The sequence below is a fragment of the Rhinopithecus bieti genome, unplaced genomic scaffold (assembly GCF_001698545.2).
Source record: "Rhinopithecus bieti isolate Rb0 unplaced genomic scaffold, ASM169854v2 scaffold_15296, whole genome shotgun sequence".
Classification (NCBI taxonomy): domain Eukaryota; kingdom Metazoa; phylum Chordata; class Mammalia; order Primates; family Cercopithecidae; genus Rhinopithecus; species Rhinopithecus bieti.
The window spans coordinates 1,882,853-1,903,266 of NW_016809075.1; the positions used below are offsets into that span (position 1 = coordinate 1,882,853).

At 38.1% G+C, this 20,414-nt stretch overlaps 1 protein-coding gene across 3 annotated transcripts in view; it reads right to left on the minus strand.

The window, feature by feature from the left end:
- The window catches only part of RAB3GAP1 (RAB3 GTPase activating protein catalytic subunit 1), a 121,323-nt gene that overhangs the window by 15,934 nt on the left and 84,975 nt on the right, over positions 1–20,414 (minus strand). For all 3 annotated transcript variants that reach the window (XR_001888443.1, XM_017888484.1, XM_017888483.1), the window contains exons 15-19: positions 20,084–20,256; positions 18,813–18,867; positions 18,195–18,566; positions 7,210–7,347; positions 2,208–2,435 (exon numbers count right to left, since the gene is read on the minus strand). Coding sequence is in view for 2 of the 3 variants with exons in the window: in XM_017888484.1 (XP_017743973.1) it covers positions 2,208–2,435; positions 7,210–7,347; positions 18,195–18,566; positions 18,813–18,867; positions 20,084–20,256 (966 nt within the window). In the remaining variant the exon portion in view is untranslated. The remainder of the gene's footprint in view (positions 1–2,207; positions 2,436–7,209; positions 7,348–18,194; positions 18,567–18,812; positions 18,868–20,083; positions 20,257–20,414) is intronic.

Below are 20,414 nucleotides of genomic sequence, written 5' to 3' on the forward strand. Positions count from 1 at the left end.
AAAAAAAAAAAAAAAAAGAAAGTTCCTTCCATCAATTTCTTACGTATAGCCTATAGGTTCTCTCATATGTAGTGCTTTCATTCTCACTGGTTTTCAAAAATTCTGTTTTTTTTTTTTTTTTTTGGGAGACGGAGTCTCGCTCTGTCGCCCAGACTGGAGTGCAGTGGCTGGATCTCAGCTCACTGCAAGCTCCACCCCCCGGGTTTACGCCATTCTCCTGCCTCAGCCTCCCGAGTAGCTGGGACTACAGGCGCCCGCCACCTCGCCCGGCTAGTTTTTTGTATTTTTTTTAGTAGAGACGGGGTTTCACTGTGTTAGCCAGGATGGTCTCGATCTCCTGACCTCGTGATCCGCCCGCCTCAGCCTCCCGAAGTGCTGGGATTACAGGCTTGAGCCACCGCGCCCGGCAAATTCTGTACTTTCAATTTGTATTTTCCCCTTTCATCCATATTGTTTAATAGAAAGTTTGTATTCCATTAATTTTCTAGCCTAAGTGAGTGGTAGGCTATAGCATCTGGGTCTGTATAAGTACACTCTATGATGCTCCCATGACGAGAAAACTGCCTAACGAGGAGCTTCTCAAAATGTATCCTCTTTGTTAAGCCATAGGGACTGTATTAGTTCTTAGTGTTCTGATTTTTCTCCTTAAAGGAAACTAATGAATTGAATATTCCTACTTTTCTTGTCTTTCATTTATACCACTTTCTCTTCCATTTCTTTACTGCTATATCTCATTTTCATTCTCTTGGTTGTTTCCCACTTTTCTTCAATGCCTTGTATAAATTTTAAATATAAATCTATTCTCTTTTGGGCCTCCTGTAATTTAGTCTTCATTTTTTATATGGTTGTCTTTTTTTCTTTTACTTCTATCCTGAGCTAAATCAGTTGTGGTTTCATTTCTTTGTGGGTTTTTTTGGTCCATCTCTGTTCTTGATTTTAGTATTTCTTATTAAACATGGTTTTTTCATATCCTCCTTAACTGTTTGAGGATATCTGATTCAGTTTGGAATGTGACAATTTTCTTCTGTTTTGTGACTGATTTTCTGGGAAATATTTTCATTAGCTGAAATGATTTGATTTTCATTTTCTGTTTTGTAAAGTAGTTTTATATGGATGTGGTCTGTTCTATTCCATTCCTAGTAATATCACAAATAGCTTCAAAGTGCCCTCTTCTGAAGTTTCTTTAACGGATAGAGGCGGGTGAGAGAGGCTGGTTGTCTTGTTTTCCTTTCACTTCTGCAAGATCCTTAATTTTCCCCTCTTATTTCCTTTTTTCCCATCATTCCCATCCACTCCTTCTTTGTGTATCTGAGCTTCTCCAAGGCTCCATTTCTAGTCCTGTTTACATTCAAGCCCCTTCCCTGTGGCAAGTGCTGTGAACTAGCAAACCCTACCTGAGTGCAGTGTTTTGGCATGTAGTGTTAGGCTCTCTCTTTCTGGGGTGACTTTGTGTTTCATCTAAGTCTTCTGTATCTCTTGGCTCTTTGTCTTTTCCTGCCCCTACTCACTATATCTACATAGACTTACAGCAGTGGGAGCTCCACTGGAATTTGGTTTATTTCTATTTACTGTTAATTTGAAGGTCATTGAAATTTCTGTCTCTTAGTAATGCTGAATGCATGGATTTATTTACTTATTGATTTCATGGGATTTTTTGGGGGGGCTGGAGGAGGTAGGAAGGTGTGCAGGGCAATTCAGTATCAGGCAGGTGCCACTATATTCTCCATAACTCCAAATGTTTTTTAGTAGCTGCTGCAAAGCTGGCCGCTAATGTATATACCATAATTTATTGAACCAAGTCCCTGTTGTTGGAAACTTTGGTTGTTTCTACTTTTTCACTTAAGAACTCTGTTGAACATCATTCATATACATAGGTCTTTGTATATTTCTCATAATTCCTTAATAAATGTTGTGGTAATAATGGAAACTGCTAGCTTAGAGGACATACCCATTTTTAACACGTTTAACATATACTGTGAGACAGTTCAATGGTAAGCAGTCTGTTTAAACTATGCATGTCTGTTATTTGTCCTATTTGCAACTAGTTCTAGAATCTTAAATGTGAAAGTAGATATATAAAAGGCTCATTGAATTTCAATGCTTTGCACCTCAAGTGTGTCCAGAGCTCTCATGTCTATGACAGTGAGTTCCTAAATTGCAAGAACAGTAATTTGCATTTTAGTATTAGAAACTCAAATCTCAATTACCTTTTCTGCTTCCCGTGTATCATCAAAGAGTCTCCTTTGCCTTCTAGCAGGAACTGGCTTAGCTGTTTCCCAGGCTTCTACCCACATATTGCTTGGAATCTTCATCCGGGCACTCAGTTCTCCTTTCAGCACCACGTTGCCCTTTTCATCAATCACCTCCTCTTCAATATAATCCCGGGGTGAATACCACCTCACAAAATCTTCCAGGGAGCAACCTGGATTAGCTGCCTAAAATAAGACAAAAAAATTCAGCAGAATCAAATGAAAATCAACAGTTACTGATAAGCCTGTTTGCAAAATTGTATTTTCAAAAAAAAGCCTATCTAATCTTTACAATTTAATATGTAAAATGAATTTGGATGTCACCTTTAAAACAGGTCAGATGTTAAAAGTACCAAAATAATTTTATTTTATTTTCTCAGCTTTATAGAAAATAAAACACTTTCATTCAATGAATTTGGATATAAAAACTCGATGTAAAGAGAAAATCATTTTCTTAAACATATTATGTGCTATATAACTTAGTAAATGAAAACATTTTCATTCAATGAATTTGGATATAACAACTTGATGTAAAGAGAAAATCATTTCCTTAAACACATTATGTGTTACACAACTTAGTTTAATATTACAATATAATGACTACTCAATACTAAGAAAAGTAAAATTTAAATAATACACCACATGATCAGAATAACACAGTGATGGAAAAGTTCTGTTCTTCTTTTCCTCAATAAATCAATACTGGTTGTGCAATAAATATCAGCTAACCTCAAAACTGTTCTATTCTGCCATCAAATTCTTATACTTTATATAACAAATTACCATCAAATTAATCAGTTTTGTGCTGTTAAGCAGTTGGAATTCAAACTACTGTTTTTCACGCTTCTGGAACCAAACTGATTAAAGTTTACTCAGTGGATAGTTCTATAGGACTAATGATGATGTATGCCAAAAACTTTTCAGTGATTCTAACTTCAAGCCTGGAAAAAAAGACGAGGCTTCCCAGTGTTTGTGGTAAGGCACAGAGGTCTTTCTGCAAGTGTTCCAGTGATGTACTAGTAGAGTCCTAAGGATGGGCATGAAAACTACCATGATGAGAATGTTCTGCCTTAAATGTGAAGAGTAAAACTACCAGTTTCTCTTCACTGGGCTCAAGGGCTACCAGCATGACTATCCCTACCATCTTAGGATACACCCCTGAGGGCACATCGCCTAGAAGATCCTTCACTGACCGTCAACAACACAAACATAAAAGGGTTATGATATGGTCCATGGCAAAAGCAGTGGGTCAAGATTATTTCATGATACTGGGTGACTCAGGATTCATGTACAAAGATCTAGATCTTAATCAGTCAACATCATACCCACATGAAAGCATCCTAGGAAACCAGAGGCCTGGAGTAAAGAGCATAAACTTCAAAAGAAAATAATATTCACTCACACACTATAGATTACATTAGAGAAAGGCATTTCATACCAAAATTCTTCCTTCTGGTTGTCCTTACTATACCAGGCTGAACATAGCTACCAACAGAAGGCCAACGCTCACTTGAGCTTATCTTCTCTTTATTGTTAAAAGTACGTACCACAAGGGCATGCTCTAGAATCCACCCTTTCCTTCTGGAACTCTGAGGTGTAGGTGTAGGTGCCCAGGCCCATATTAGTATGTTTCCAAAACTCTAGGGACTCTCAAGAGCCCCTAATACTAACTCATCCCTATACAAAAAGTAAAGGCAACCATATCTATTTTAGAATAACTACATATTTCCTTAAATGTATTATCTGATTTCTACATATGGACATATATGTAAGTTGACTATTTAAATTACTGTCTATTTTCTGTTGTTAAAACAATGTCAAGAAAGATTTGTAGGTACCCAGGTTAGCCCAAAATAGTCTAATGAATCACAGTTTTGCTGAAGTGCAGTGTTAGAGGAACTATACAGAACCTTACCAAGAGGGACTAGTATGTTTCCACGGGGAAAAACTTTCACAGTTCCTATTTGGAATGTCCTCCCATGCATGCCTCTGCAAAGACACTGCAGCAGGACAGGGACAGATGACTCTGAAGGCAGCTAGAGGTCAGATGGAAAATTACTGCTGCGGAGGCTGGTATTTCCTGCTGTGCATACACACCGTAAGCCAATTCCCTTCTCTACCTTTTGGTCTGACATGTGCCCCAAGAGCCAACTGGCTTCTCTTTCTCCACTGTACCAACTAATTGTTTTAAAGCAATTTATCTCTTTNCTTGATGTAAAGAGAAAATCATTTCCTTAAACACATTATGTGTTACACAACTTAGTTTAATATTACAATATAATGACTACTCAATACTAAGAAAAGTAAAATTTAAATAATACACCACATGATCAGAATAACACAGTGATGGAAAAGTTCTGTTCTTCTTTTCCTCAATAAATCAATACTGGTTGTGCAATAAATATCAGCTAACCTCAAAACTGTTCTATTCTGCCATCAAATTCTTATACTTTATATAACAAATTACCATCAAATTAATCAGTTTTGTGCTGTTAAGCAGTTGGAATTCAAACTACTGTTTTCACGCTTCTGGAACCAAACTGATTAAAGTTTACTCAGTGGATAGTTCTATAGGACTAATGATGATGTATGCCAAAACTTTTCAGTGATTCTAACTTCAAGCCTGGAAAAAAAGACGAGGCTTCCCAGTGTTTGTGGTAAGGCACAGAGGTCTTTCTGCAAGTGTTCCAGTGATGTACTAGTAGAGTCCTAAGGATGGGCATGAAAACTACCATGATGAGAATGTTCTGCCTTAAATGTGAAGAGTAAAACTACCAGTTTCTCTTCACTGGGCTCAAGGGCTACCAGCATGACTATCCCTACCATCTTAGGATACACCCCTGAGGGCACATCGCCTAGAAGATCCTTCACTGACCGTCAACAACACAAACATAAAAGGGTTATGATATGGTCCATGGCAAAAGCAGTGGGTCAAGATTATTTCATGATACTGGGTGACTCAGGATTCATGTACAAAGATCTAGATCTTAATCAGTCAACATCATACCCACATGAAAGCATCCTAGGAAACCAGAGGCCTGGAGTAAAGAGCATAAACTTCAAAAGAAAATAATATTCACTCACACACTATAGATTACATTAGAGAAAGGCATTTCATACCAAAATTCTTCCTTCTGGTTGTCCTTACTATACCAGGCTGAACATAGCTACCAACAGAAGGCCAACGCTCACTTGAGCTTATCTTCTCTTTATTGTTAAAAGTACGTACCACAAGGGCATGCTCTAGAATCCACCCTTTCCTTCTGGAACTCTGAGGTGTAGGTGTAGGTGCCCAGGCCCATATTAGTATGTTTCCAAAACTCTAGGGACTCTCAAGAGCCCCTAATACTAACTCATCCCTATACAAAAGTAAAGGCAACCATATCTATTTTAGAATAACTACATATTTCCTTAAATGTATTATCTGATTTCTACATATGGACATATATGTAAGTTGACTATTTAAATTACTGTCTATTTTCTGTTGTTAAAACAATGTCAAGAAAGATTTGTAGGTACCCAGGTTAGCCCAAAATAGTCTAATGAATCACAGTTTTGCTGAAGTGCAGTGTTAGAGGAACTATACAGAACCTTACCAAGAGGGACTAGTATGTTTCCACGGGGAAAACTTTCACAGTTCCTATTTGGAATGTCCTCCCATGCATGCCTCTGCAAAGACACTGCAGCAGGACAGGGACAGATGACTCTGAAGGCAGCTAGAGGTCAGATGGAAAATTACTGCTGCGGAGGCTGGTATTTCCTGCTGTGCATACACACCGTAAGCCAATTCCCTTCTCTACCTTTTGGTCTGACATGTGCCCCAAGAGCCAACTGGCTTCTCTTTCTCCACTGTACCAACTAATTGTTTTAAAGCAATTTATCTCTTTCTTGTCACATGGCGGTGTAGAACTTGCAGACTTTCTGTATCATTTTAGTCTCCAAGGAAAACATACAGCTCTTAAGAGGTTCACTGAAGAGTTTTTCATTTAGTAAAGATGGGTAAAATAAGCAGGAAACAAAAGGCTCCCTTTACTGTCACTTAAAAAGGATGAAAGTGGCATAGGTGTTTGTGGAGTGTTTATGTTTAAAAATAATACAGAAGTGTTTCAGAGAAAAATCAAACTCACACTGGCCTAAATAGTACAGAAGCAAGACTGAGTAGGGGCAATGGATTGGGAAGGTGGAGGCCACCACAGGTTAAAGAGGGAAGTTTGGGCCTGGGGATAGTTCAGATTATCAGCAGTAGGAAAGGAAGCCCTGTAGCCCATGGGACTACCCACTTGGGGTTTTAAAATATATGTGGACTTGCTTTCAAAAATAAAAGTCCTTTCTTCATTCCTAGTTTTTAAGCTAATAAGCCAAATGTCACCATTCCCTGAATCCTGTATGTTCGAAATACTGACCTATATCCAACCCTAAAATATTCTTCAGATAGCAAATGCCTACTCATCTGAAATAGTGACTCTTCTGAGAAACCTTTCATGACCTACTCAGCAGAGTCAGTCTTTTTGACCCTGTCTTCATAAGAGAACTCATGACAATTCCTTACATATCTCCTCCCACAACCTCAATCGACTGTAATTGAGGGTAAGCACTGTACTTCTTAACTCATCTAATCAAAAGTTCGTTGAGTGAAGTGACCCCATGTTAAATCCTAAGTTTCCTAAAAGTCTTCATTAAATTGGCTGAACACAAAGAAACCACTGCAATTCACATATAGAATGATTCTATTCTCAACCTTCAACTATTAATAACACTGGATCTTTGCTTTTTTAAAACTTCAGAAACAAGTATGACTATGTCCTCTGGGGGGATGGTGGCAGAGTGTTGAACTACTAATGAAATCCAAACACTTAACAAAAAGACATTCAGGCCTTTATACCACTTTACAGAGTGACTTTCACAGTTTCATCCCAGAATAGCTCAAAATAGACCCCAGAGCTCTGCAAGTGTAACCCACCTTAAAAGACTCCATATCTGAGAGCAGACAGGCACTCTGCATGCGTGCTCGGAGGTGAGCCCCTTCTGCCGATGTACCTAATTTAGCTAAAACCTCAGACTGCTCTTCTAGCAGATCTTCTGTCATAGGTGCTGGTTCCTGTGAAGCACAAAAGGACAAAGCTCACAAACAGTCCTTTTAGAAAAGAAGTACCATAAAATAGAATAAAGAAAACAATCATTTCAGCTCTAGCAGTCACAAGATGAGTATTTTAAAATTCAGAGAAATGTGTTTTTTAGAACTTACATTAAAAAAAGGAACAAATTAAGAAAAATAAGTATCACTTTCAGGCCTCCTCCCCATCACAGGTTAAGATTACCATGTTTCCCTCGACAAGGATTGATAGTAAAAGACAAAGGAATTTGGGTCCACTGAGCAACATTTTCCTGCCTGTTACTGACAAAGAAATGAAGTCCTAACGATATTATTATATATGCCATCACTAGCTGCAACGAAATTTTAATTATAATAGAAATGGTTTGATATAGAAACAATGGGAAAGAATTGCTCTAACAGGGCCGGGCGTGGTGGCTCACGCCTGTAATCCTAACACTTTGGGATGCCGAGGCGGGCGGATCATGAGGTCAGGACATTGAGACCATCCTGGCTAACACAGTGAAACCCCGTCTCTACTAAAAATACAAAAACAAAATTAGTCAGGAGTAGGGGCAGGCGCCTGTAGTCCCAGCTACTCAGGAGGCTGAGTTGAGAGAATGGCGTGAACCCAGGAGGTGGAGCTTGCTGTGAGCTGAGGTGGAGCCACTGCACTCTAGCCTCGGCAACAGTGAGACTCCATCTCAAAAAAAAAAAAAAAAAAAATTACTCTAACAATGATCATCTCTGGTTATAGAACTATGAGTTTTTATTTTCTTTTCTCTACAATGAACGTGCATCACTTTTAATTATCCTGCAAGTACTAAGCAAGAATCTCACACTGAGATTTGGGGTTGAATAGCAACTAGTAACTAGTATTATATACTGGTTAAGAGCTTGGGCTCCAAAAAGTATATGCTATGTGTTTGAATCCCAGCTTTGTGACCTTGGGCAATCACTCAACCCTCTTGTGACTCACTGCTGTGAAGAAGAGATCCTGGCACATGCTCAAGACATACTAGCAATTAAAGACAAACTACTTAGATTATATTATAAGCTTCATACTTTCTTTTTGAATAAGGGTCGGTATACTTCTCAAAGTATTTCAGTCAAGTTCACAAATTATATTCAATCTCTTATGAAGGAGTATACTCAAGAGCAGAGGCCTTCATTCTTTCTATTAAGAAGGGGCTACATTTCATTGGCCTAGAGCCCTGAAATCACAGGATGGGAGGGAAAGAAAGAGATACTGAAAGGACACTGACTATCTCTCCCACTTGGAAATTTGAGTCACCTGTAGGTGTAGAAGAACATGATAAAGAGGAGAATAAACAGCAATTTGCATGTGGGCCATACATTTTCACATATACTGCTTCTGAATATGCCCAAAGCTTTCTTATATACAGGACCCATGGGATCACTGAGAGGGGTCAGGGAATTTTGCAAGTGATGAAAATGAGGTGCAGAGATAAAGCGCCTTGCCACTTGACTACCAAGCAGCAAACAGAAAAGAGAATCCAGGACATCAGTTTAATGCTGACTTTAAGAATTACTAGCGTGAGGCTGGGCGTGATGGCTCAAGCCTGTAATCCCAGCACTTTGGGAGGCTGAGGCGGACAGATCACTTGAGGTCAGGAGTTCAAGCCCAGTCTGACCAACATGGCGAAACTCCATCTCTACTTAAAAAAAGAAAAAAAAAAGATACAAAAATTAGCCGGGCATGGTGTATGCCTGTAATCCCAGCTACTCAGGAGGCTGAGGCAGGATAATCGCTTGAACCCAGAAGGTGGAGGCTGCAGTGAGCTGAGATCACGCCACTGCATTCAGGCCTCAGTAACAGAGCAAGACTCCCGTCACACACACACACACACACACACACACACACACACACACACACAAGAATTACTAGCTTAGTTCCAATCCACTGGCTAAGGACATTTTCTTCTAGCCCTGGCTCTAGTACATTGGGGTAAAGTCTTCAAACTTTTTCTAGCCATGAATTTTATGTTGTGACCTAAGTCTACATAAATGGAACACAGAAGTATGTTTGAATTCTTATGAAGCAACTATATAAAGTCTTATTATTTTTCAGTGAAGAGGCAACTGATTAATGGCATATTTTGAGCTAATTTCTAAAGCTTGAAATTACATTGGTTTCAACTGGGATCATTTTGAATTCCAACCATTTCATGTAAGTACACTTATAATGATTACAATTCAAATAAAATTAACCTAAAATAAGAAAGTAAAATGGACGAAAATTTTGCCTAGATTTACCTAAAGGCAAAATATAAAAATTAATTTCTAAATACATAAGATGTACATTGAAAGAAGAGTCAGTCAGTCCAGATTTAGACTATAAATTCAAATGTGAAAATTCAAGCATCTGAAATAAGGGAGGGAGCAGAGCCTTTTAAAGAAAATAAAGCACTAAATTTAAAAGCATTATTTTATTTCAGGAAAGAAGAAGCCTGAGCTTCCAAAATAACTTTTTCAGACTGTTTATTAACCCAGTAAACCAAGGAAACAAATGTACAATTAGCTTATTAAAAACAGGGACTCCAGCCTGGGCAATAAAGACCCTGTCTCTACAAAAAATTAAATAAGTAGCTGGGCATGGTGGTGGGCACCTATAATTCTAGCTACTTAGGAAGCTGAGGTGGGAGGCCCACTTAAGCCTTGGAGATTGAGGCTGCAGTGAGCTATGACTGAGCCACCGCACTTCAGCCTGGGCAACAGAGTGAGATCCCGAGTCAAAAAAAAAAGAGGTGGGGGAGGGGACTAGAACTAATTAAAATCTGGAAGGAGAAAAGATACAAAAGAAAAAATTAACCTTTGCTGAACACTTACATGCCAAGTGCTTTCAAATATGATATGTGATTTAATCCTGAACAAATTAGAATAATATAAACTATTATTGCTTTTTAAGAATTCAATATTTATTAAACAGATAAAGAAGCAGGGTTTTAAAACTGCAGATGTGTTAGAACAAGATAAAACACTTTCATTTTTCCTTTGTTAAAGACTGTTTTCTTTTTTTTGGGGGGGGGGAGGGGACAGAGTCTTACTCTGTCGCCCAGGCTGAAGTGCAGTGGCGTGATCTCAGCTCACTGTAACCTTTACCTCCTGGGTTCAAGCAATTCTCAGACTCCCCAGTTGCTGGGGTAGAGACATGCACCACCATGCCCAGCTAATGTTTGTATTTGTAGTACAGACAGGGTTTCATCATGTTGGCCAGGCTCGTCTTGGTCTCCAGACCTCAGGTGATCCACCTGTCTCAGCCTCCCAGAGTGCCTCCCAGATTACAGGTGTGAGTGACCTCTCCCAGCCCTAAACAACTTTTTAGAAGTATAATCAACATACAATAATTTAAAGGCACATTTGATAAATTTTCATGTGTGTGTGTGTTTATACCCCCATGAAATAATCACACAATCAAGATACTGAATATACTCATCACCTCAGAAATTTCCTTATGCCCATTATTTTTGGAATGTCCATCAAGAGTGAATGGATAAACAAACTGTTGTATATCCATGCAAAGGAAAACTACTAAACCTAAAAATGTATGAACTATTGATACACACAATTGTGAATCTCAAGATAATTATGCTGAAAGAATACACACAAAAAATGTTATTCCATTTGCATAAAATTCTAGAATATGGAAATTAATCTATTACTGCATTTTAAGATGAGAAAAACAAGGCTCAGAAAGCAAACATAGCTTGTACTAGCAATACTGTTAATAAATGGTGATGAAGGATATTAATCCAGTTCTGCTAGATCCTAAAACCCAGGTCTATACAAGACCTCAATACCTACTGCATTCTCCATAGGAAGATTAGAACAAATATACACTTGGAGTCAGGGGCGATGGCTCAAGCCTGTAATCCCAGCACTTTGGGAGGCCAAGGTGGGCAGATCACTTGAGGTCAGGAGTTCAAGACCAGCCTGGCCAACATGGTGAAACCCCATCTCTATTAAAAATACAAAAATTAGTCAGGCTTAGTGGCAGGCACCTGTAATCCCAGCTACTCAGGAGGCTGAGGCACAAGAATCACTTGAACCCAGCAGGCAGAAGCTGCAGTGAGCCAAGATCACAATCGCACCACTGCACTCCAGCCTGGGTGACAGAGTGAGACCCTGTCTCCAAAAAAAACAAAACAAATATGCACTTATACACTTGGTTTCTAGCATTAGAAGATTCTGTTCCAATACTAAAATTTAATCACGAAAAACCTAAATTCTAACTTACTTTTAAAAGGTATAATAAAGCAAATAGCATAAGGGCTATCAAAACAAAACAAAACCAAACCTAATAAATTATACCTGGCAAAGAAACAATATAAGCATGGATAATAAAGTTAACAGAATTCATGTTTCAAATTATTATTTACTTCACTATACCTGGTACTTTATTAAAATTCATAACTATTAAAGCATATTATCATATACCACAAAAAATCCAAGTTGAGGAATATAATGGAAAGCACACAACTCCCTTTACAAATATTATAATTCATCAACCCATTTCAGAATATAAAGACTAGTTACAAAAACTAAGTAATCCTTGCATCTTGAGGGGCAATAATAGCCACTTATTTAAGAAAATGTCTTCAGAAGAATAATAGCTAAAAATTAAGTGCTTATTTTGAATTAGACATTATGTTAATCCCTTATCAGGTACCATGTCATTTAAATGATGTAGAAAGTACTATGAACTTATAGTTGAAAAAACTAAGGCAAAGAAAGATAAAATATGTATACCCCAAGTCATACATATGCTAAGTGGTAGAAATGGAATTTGAACTCAGGTAATCTAACCCCACTGACAGTGTTCCTAACTATCATGCTGTGAGCAAACGATATAAAAACTACGTAAAACTAGAATAATTACTAGAGATTGAGAAGCATGTGTGTGAATATGTGTGTGTGTGTGTGTGTGTGTGTGTGTGTTGGTGAGGGGTGGTATGAAGAGAGGTTAGCTAATGGGTACAAACGGAAGGAATAAGTTCTAATGTTCAATAGTAAAGTAAGGTGACTGGCTAACAACAATGTATTGTATACTGCAAAATAACTAGAAGAAAAAACTTGAAATGTTCCCAACACATAAAATGATACACAAGTGACAGATTTATCAATCACCTTGAGGAGGAGGAGAAGGAGGAAGAAGAAGAAGAAAGTGAATAGATAAGCAACAAAATACTTGCAATAAAAGTATCTAAGGACTCATATCCAGAATACATGAAGAATTCCTACAAAGTAATAAGAAAAAAAGACAACTGCTTTAAAAAAAAAAAAAACAATAGCCAAAGGCCTTGAACAGGCTTTTCACCAAGAAGATAGACAAATGGGCAATAAATATATGAAAATCTCTATATGCTTCAGGAAAATGGAAAACCACAAGATCCTACCTCCTACCCTTCAGAAAGGCAAAAATTAAAATGACCAAAAATATCAAGCGTACAGAAAAGAGTTAACATTGCAGGTCGGAGACTGCCATTCTTAGAAAGACCTGCTTGCAAAGCTGGCCTTTGACTAGCATTTGAGAACCTGGATTTTAAGAAGGTTCCCACCATTCCCAGAACTGATAAAAATGACTCACTATGCCTAAACAGTTTGTGCAAATAATATGGTTTTTGCTGAACACCTGCTTTCTTTATGGGAGTCTAGGATTTTGGTATGGTTAACCCTACGCTTAAGCAAAGGATGCCTACTTGGCCAGCCCCTACTGATAACTCCCACTGCTGTGCCTCTAACAAGCTTCCGGGGGAAGACAACATTTCACACATGTGGTCACAATTTGTTGCAACAGGAATTAAGTGCACTCTGTGTAACTATACTATGAGAAGCTTTTTGGAAGCTTAAGCCTCATTTCTTCCAAACTTCATCCCATGTGCCTTTTCTCTTTGCTGATTTTCCTGCAATAAATTTTAGCCATGAGCACGATTACAGGCTAAGTTCTATGAGCCTTCCTAGAAAATCACTAAACCTGGGAATGGTCTTGAGAACCCATCAAATTGGGAGGATTATGTAGAATAACTACACTACTATAAATTGTTGGTGAGAAGGTTAACTAGTTCAACCACTTTGGGAGACTATTTAGATACATCTACTAAAGCCAAAACATATTTGCACCATATAGTCCAACAACTCTACTCTTAGGGATATATCCAAAAGAAAATGAGTGCCTGTGTCTACCAAAAGAAACAAGAATGTTCACAGCAGCTTTATTCATATTAGCCCAAAGTAAAAACAACCCAAATACCCACCAACAGGTGAGGGGATAAACAAATTGTGAAAAATTCATAGAATAGAGTACTACGAAGTAATAACACATACACAAACACTGAAGCCTGCAACAACAAGGATGAATCTCAAAAACAGTAGTTTTATAAATAAAAAAGCTCAATGGTATATAATGTATGATTATACAATGAAAGAGTATACAATGTAGGATTACATTTATATACAAAAGAGTAAGCAAAGTATGCCATTTAAAAGGTTCAAAAACTGACAAAACTAACCTATGGTGATTAAAAGTTAGAGAAAGAGTTGCTGGAGGGGAATACTGGACTTCACTATCCAATGCATCTGGCTATTTAATTTAAATAAATTAAAATTAAAAATTTAATTCCTTAGAAACATTAGCCACATTTCAAGCACTCAATAGTTACATTTGGATAATGGCTATTGTATTGAATGGGAAAGACAGAGAATGTAGAGCATTTCCATCTTCACAGAAGGTTTTATTTATCAGCACTGTTCTAGGATGATGGGAATTTTCTATATCTTGATCTGGGAAGTAGTTATATGCATGTATCAATATGAAAAAACTCACCAAGCAGTATACTAAAGATTTGTGCACTTTTTATTTTTTTATTTTTATTTTTTGAGACAGGGTCTTGCTCTGCTGCCCAGGCTGGAGTGCAATGGTGCAATCATAGCTCACTGCAATCCCTGCCTCCCGGACCCAAGCCATCCTCCCACCTGAGCCTCCCGAGTAGCTGGGACTACAGCCATACACCACCACGCTCAGCTAATTTCTGTATTTTTTGTAGAGATGGGGTTTTGTCATGTTCCTCAGTCTGGTCTTGAACTTCTGAGCTTAAGAAATCTGCCCATCTTGGCCTCCCAAAGTGCTGGGATTACAGGCGTGAGCTACCATGCCCAGCCAAGATTTGTACACTTTATTAAGTTATAACTCAAAAATTAATACATGAATGTATGTTTTTAAAATGACCAGCAGAAAACATACAATATATATAACTGTAGATTCACATCTAAAATATGAAGAATTCATATAAATCGATAAGAACAGGAGAGCAACCTAAAAGAAAAATCATAGGTGATTCACAGGAAAGGATGGCTAACATATTAAAAGATGCTCAGGTTCATGAAAATTCAGAAAAATACAATCTAAAACACTGAGAGACTATTTTTGACCATCATGTTAGCAAAAATGTATATGGTTGGTAATATCAATTGTTTATAAGAAATTGAGGCTAGGCACAGTGGCTCATGCCTATAATCCCAGCACTTTGGGAAACCGAAACAGAGGATTGCTTGAGGTCAGGAGTTTAGGACCAGCCTGGGCAACATAGCAAGACTCCATCTTTACAAAAATTTTAAAAGTGAAAAACTCAGCCTGGCATGATGGTGAGCACTTAATAGTCCCAGCTACTTGGGAGGCTGAGGTAGGAGGATCACTTGAGCCCAGCAGGTAAGGCTGCAGTGAGCCATGATCATGCCACTGCATTCCAGCCTAGGCAACAGAATGAGATCCTGTCTCATAAAAAAAAAAAAAAAAAAATTCATAAAACCATGTATTAATATGTACACACACATATATATTATACATCAATGCATTGAAACAGGTATAAGAAATATAACCCAAACCAATAATACTTGTTACTAGTTACTTCAAGGAATGTGAGTCAAAATTAGTGGATGGTGGCTTTCACCTTTTTTTTTTTTTTGAGACAGAGTCTTGTTCTGTTGCCCAGGCTGGAGTACGGTGACACAATCACAGTTCACTGCAGCCTCAACCTCCTAAGCTCAACTGATGCTTCCACCTCAGCCTCCCAAGTAGCTGGGACTACAGGTGCATGCTACCCCACCGGGCTAATTTTTTTTTTTTTTTTTTTGGTAGACATAGGGTTTTGCCATGTTGCCCAGGCTGGTCTTGAACTCCTGGGCTCAAGCAATCCGCTCCCACCTTGGTCTCCCAAAGTGTTGGGATTACAGGCACTGAGCCACTATACCCAGCCTCTTTCATTTTTACTAGATTACAATTTTCACAATAAAATGTTTTCAGGCCAAGCGCAGTGGCTCATGTCTGTAATCCTAGCACTTTGGGAGGTCAAGGCAGGCAGATGGCTTGAGTTCAGGAATTTAAGAACAGCCTGGACAACAGGGCGAAACCCCACCTCTACAAAAACCACAAAAAATTAGCCAGGCATGATGGCATGCACCTGTAGTTCCAGCTACTTAAGAAGCTGTGGTGGGAGGATCGCTTCAGCCCAGGAGGTCAAGGCTGCAGTAAGGCATGGTCATGCCACTGCACTCCCACCTGGGCAACAAAGAGAGACTCTGTGTCAAAAAAACAAAACAAAACAAAACAAAACCCATAAAAACAACTATTGCTGCTGCTGTTTTTGAGTTATTGCTGTTCTACATCCTAATGGTGTATATGGCTTCAAACTATATTTTTGAACAGATAAAAGCTAATCATATAATTGAAGGATATTTACTTCTGTTCTCTCTACATATTTTGGATTTTCTTTTCTTTTTTTAAATCAATGAATTTTATTCAAGGAATTCCATGTCGTGATTTCTTCCACTGTCCATCAAGGTCACTTTAGATCCTCTAAAGAGCTGGAGTCAAAAGATTTATCTTTCAAGTTAGCCCTTTTTAATGAAACCGATGCTTATTTTAATCCAGTTGTCCTTTGTTACCCATTTATTCTTTTATTTTGGCTTCTGTCTCCATTCCTTTTAATATGGATATACTGAAAAAAACTTCAAATTCACAAGAGTCTTTGGGATCCTAATTTTTTCAACCAATTTTACTTATAGGGTCCTTTTACTTAGGTGATGGATCTGCCTGGTTCTCAATTTGACACCCTAAGCGGATCATACTCAAGAATAGTACGATGTGTGGAATACGCCAATACCTTTAATCCAGACCTCATCATATACTCAAGATAAAAGCCTTTAAACAAAAAGCCATCATACTGTATCAAGTCAACACTGAAATTGGAATGCACAAATCAAATACTGCTGAAGGATTCCCCTCATATCCCATGCTGTTAACTATCTCTTCGGACAGTCCTAGAATCCTTTTTTTTTTTTTTTTTTTTTTTTTTTTAGTAGTAAGAGACAGGTCTGTCTTTGTTACCAGGCTGGAGTACAGTGGTGCCATCAAAGCTCAATGCAGCCTCTAACTTCTGGGCTCAATCCTCCTGCCTCAGGCTCCTCTTTCTGAGTAGCTGCAACTACAGACACATGACCCAATACTCAGCTAATTTTTATATTTTTGTGGAGATGAGGTGTTTGTTACTTTCTTGCACAAGCTGGTCTTGAACTCCTAGCTTCAAGCAATACTCCCACCTCGCTGTGGGGATTGCAGGCTTGAGCCACTGTTCCTGGCCTGGGACCAACCTTTATGGCTATCAATACTCCCATCAGTTAACTGTGTCAGGTATCATAATACCCCTTCTTACATGTATCAAAACTCATACTGAACAATGAGTTCTGGGTTGCAAAAGAGGATTTATTTTTTGCACCTATTTATAAGTCTTTGTCCACAAGTTAAACAAAAACATACATAAGTGCTGTTGGATTTTCTTTTTTAAACATCTGAGCATTCACCACTCAGTTTAACAAATAATAAACCACCTTATATATGATGAGGTGATCTACTTAAACTTCAAAACATTTCTCAATTACAGAAATGGCAAACCTAAAAGCCCCAAAAGTTTATTTAGATTTCTTTAATCTTTAAACATAGAATTTGTTCAAGCTTTTAAAAATCCTTGATTAAATCAAGACCACATTTATCTATGTCATTGGGAAATCTTTACCTTTAGTTTCTTTCTTTTTTTTTTTGAGACGGAGTCTTGCTCTGCCACCCAGGCTGGAGTGCAGTGGCCGGATCTCAGCTCACTGCAAGCTCCGCCTCCCGGGTTTACGCCATTCTCCTGCCTCAGCCTCCCGAGTAGCTGGGACTACAGGCGCCCGCCTCGTCGCCTGGCTAGTTTTTTGTATTTTAAGTAGAGACAGGGTTTCACCATATTAGCCAGGATGGTCTCGATCTCCTGACCTCGTGATCCGCCCGTCTCGGCCTCCCAAAGTGCTGGGATTACAGGCTTGAGCCCCCGCGCCCGGCCCCTTTAGTTTCTTTAAACACAGTCTATATGTTTATCTTTGGACATAAACTGTTTTTTTTTTCTTCTGAGACCAAGTCTCACTCTGTTGCCCAGGCTGGAGTGCAGTGGCACGATCTTGGCGCACTGCAACCTCCGACTGCTGGCTTCAAATGATTCTCCTGCCTCAGCCTCCCCAGTAGCTGGAAATACAGGTGTGCACCACTGCGCCCAGCTAATTTTTGTACTTTTAGTAGAGACGGGGTTTCACCATGTTGGCCAGACTTGTCTTGAACTCCTGATCTCAGGTGATCTGCCCACTGCGGCCTCCCAAAGTGCTGGGATTACAGGCGTAAGCCACCACACCTGGCCTAAACATAGACTTTTTAGAGAATTTTCCTTACCCAAAGCACTATCTTCTACTAGGATGAAGTTATATAAACCACAAAATAAATTAAAATGGAAAGAACTAGTGCATCCTACCTGGGTTACTGGAATGTAGAGAGGTTCTCCATTATGCAGCAGTGTAAGTTTCCCATGCTGATAGAGCCGTCCTTCCGGCCTTAAATTTGCCATCTCCTTAGGTCCTCCTTTCTTGCCACTCTCTTGTCCATTTCCTTTAAGTTCTTCAGTATCACTTAGGCATTCAAAAAATTCTTCTTCGCTGTCACTCCAGGAATCCCAAGATTTTGCTACCTCTCCCTTGTCCTTATCTGTTTCTTTTAGATTATCTGGCCCCAACTGGTCTCCTGCTTTTCCAGCATCCCCTGGATATATATTAGTGACATTATTTGAAGCACTTGTCTTTTTCCCCTCATCACGTGCCTTCTTTCTTTCAATACAACAATTTAACATCTTAAGAAAAGAGAAATAACATTTATAGTTGAATTAGTTCCAGAAAAATAAAAATCTACCTACTGCTTGAATATTTAATTTTCACTCTCCACTTCTCAGGACATTGTGAACTGCGGTGACTACTGACTATAGATAACCTACAGCAGCACCATGAGTACATCATGTAACCCATTATTACATTTAGTATTAGAATAATCTCTGATTAAATCAAGACCACATTTATCTATGTCATTGAGAAATCTTTACCTGTAGTTTCTGATGCAGTAAACAACACCTCAGATCTGGGGGTCCACTTGCCAATCTATCAAATAAAGTAAGGAGAAAAGACAGCTTAGTTTCAGTAAAATTGCTTCAGATATGATTTGCTATACTACCATAATTTTTAGCTATATTGATAAGAAATCAAAACTAGATTTCCACACGTAAGTGAATTCCAGAGGGGGAGCACATAGAATTAAAAGATGAAAATTTATTTTATACTCCTAGTCCACAAATCATCAACAGCAAATATAACAGATACTTCAAAACATAACAGCAAACTAGTGATAGTTTTCAGGCTAATAAAAACTCAAAATGAGAAAAAGTCCCTGAACCGCCCCCCAGGAAGTACTAGCACACAGTATTTCACACCATACAAAATAAATCAGTTTGTGTATTCAGTACTAAATTCTTACAGTGGATTCTCACTATAAAAACCAAGATCTCCACCTGTATTTCAATAGGAACTCGGACTGTCTCTAGTTCTAGGTTCCTCTAGACCACTAGGTTCCCAGCAATCAGCCAGAGGCACTCTCTCATATTCAACATGCTTCTGGGTCTGTAAAACGTTCCAGAGCAAACTGTCTAGAACCAAGAGAGAATCCAGCTAAGCAGAGATTGGAAAATGATATAAATGTTTTTGGATCAGTAATCATTTTATATTGCTCATAATCATGATTCTCCTGTCTTAGCATGGGTAGATGAGCACTAAACTATGCAATATCAACCTATGTGCTAATGAAAATGTTCTGTTTGATTAAGTAAAATGTTAATTACAAAATACAGGTTTATTACAAAAGACTTTGAAAATACATAAAAGTATAAAGAACAAAATAAAAACATAATTTCACACTGGAAAAAACTAATAGCATTTCATGATATTTATAATCTTTTTCCTGTACAAATATAGCAACATAATTAAAAGCACTTTGTATATGTATTAGTATATTATACTTTATTAGAAACAATATGAACATCTGTTATTAAAGATTCTTGGGGAAAAACTGTAATCAATCTGTAATTTTCTATTGTAGAGATAGCATAATTTATTTATTCTTTTATGTTTGATATTTAGGTTTTGCCTTTTCTTTATTATATTAATAAATCTGCTGCAGCGAACACCTCTAACATAAATCATGTCTAAGCTTCTTGCCACTTTCTTAGGGCAGATTTCCTTGAAGAGGGAAAAATAGGTCAAAAGTCAAATGTCTGCTAACAAACAAAATCCTATCTAAGCAACTGAAAATTGAAATTATTACCCTGGAATTAGAAAGTTGTTTTCCCATCGGAAACGCATTTCAAGAACAAATTCCTGCCAGAGGTGTGCCACTCCTTTCAACCCTCCATGGTAAAAATTGATCATACAGAGACACAAAGCCAATTTGTATGTTAAACTGTCAGATGGTGCAGACTTGAACTGATTGTAGAGATTCTAAATTTAACAAAATAGAAACAAAGCAAAGTTGTTACCAAAATACTTTACACATACAATTGAAGAGTTCGTAGGGAGAGATTTTAATTCTAAAATTAACCTATCCCACCTAAACTAGGCATTATCAAGTATCTAATACACTACTGCATAAACTATTC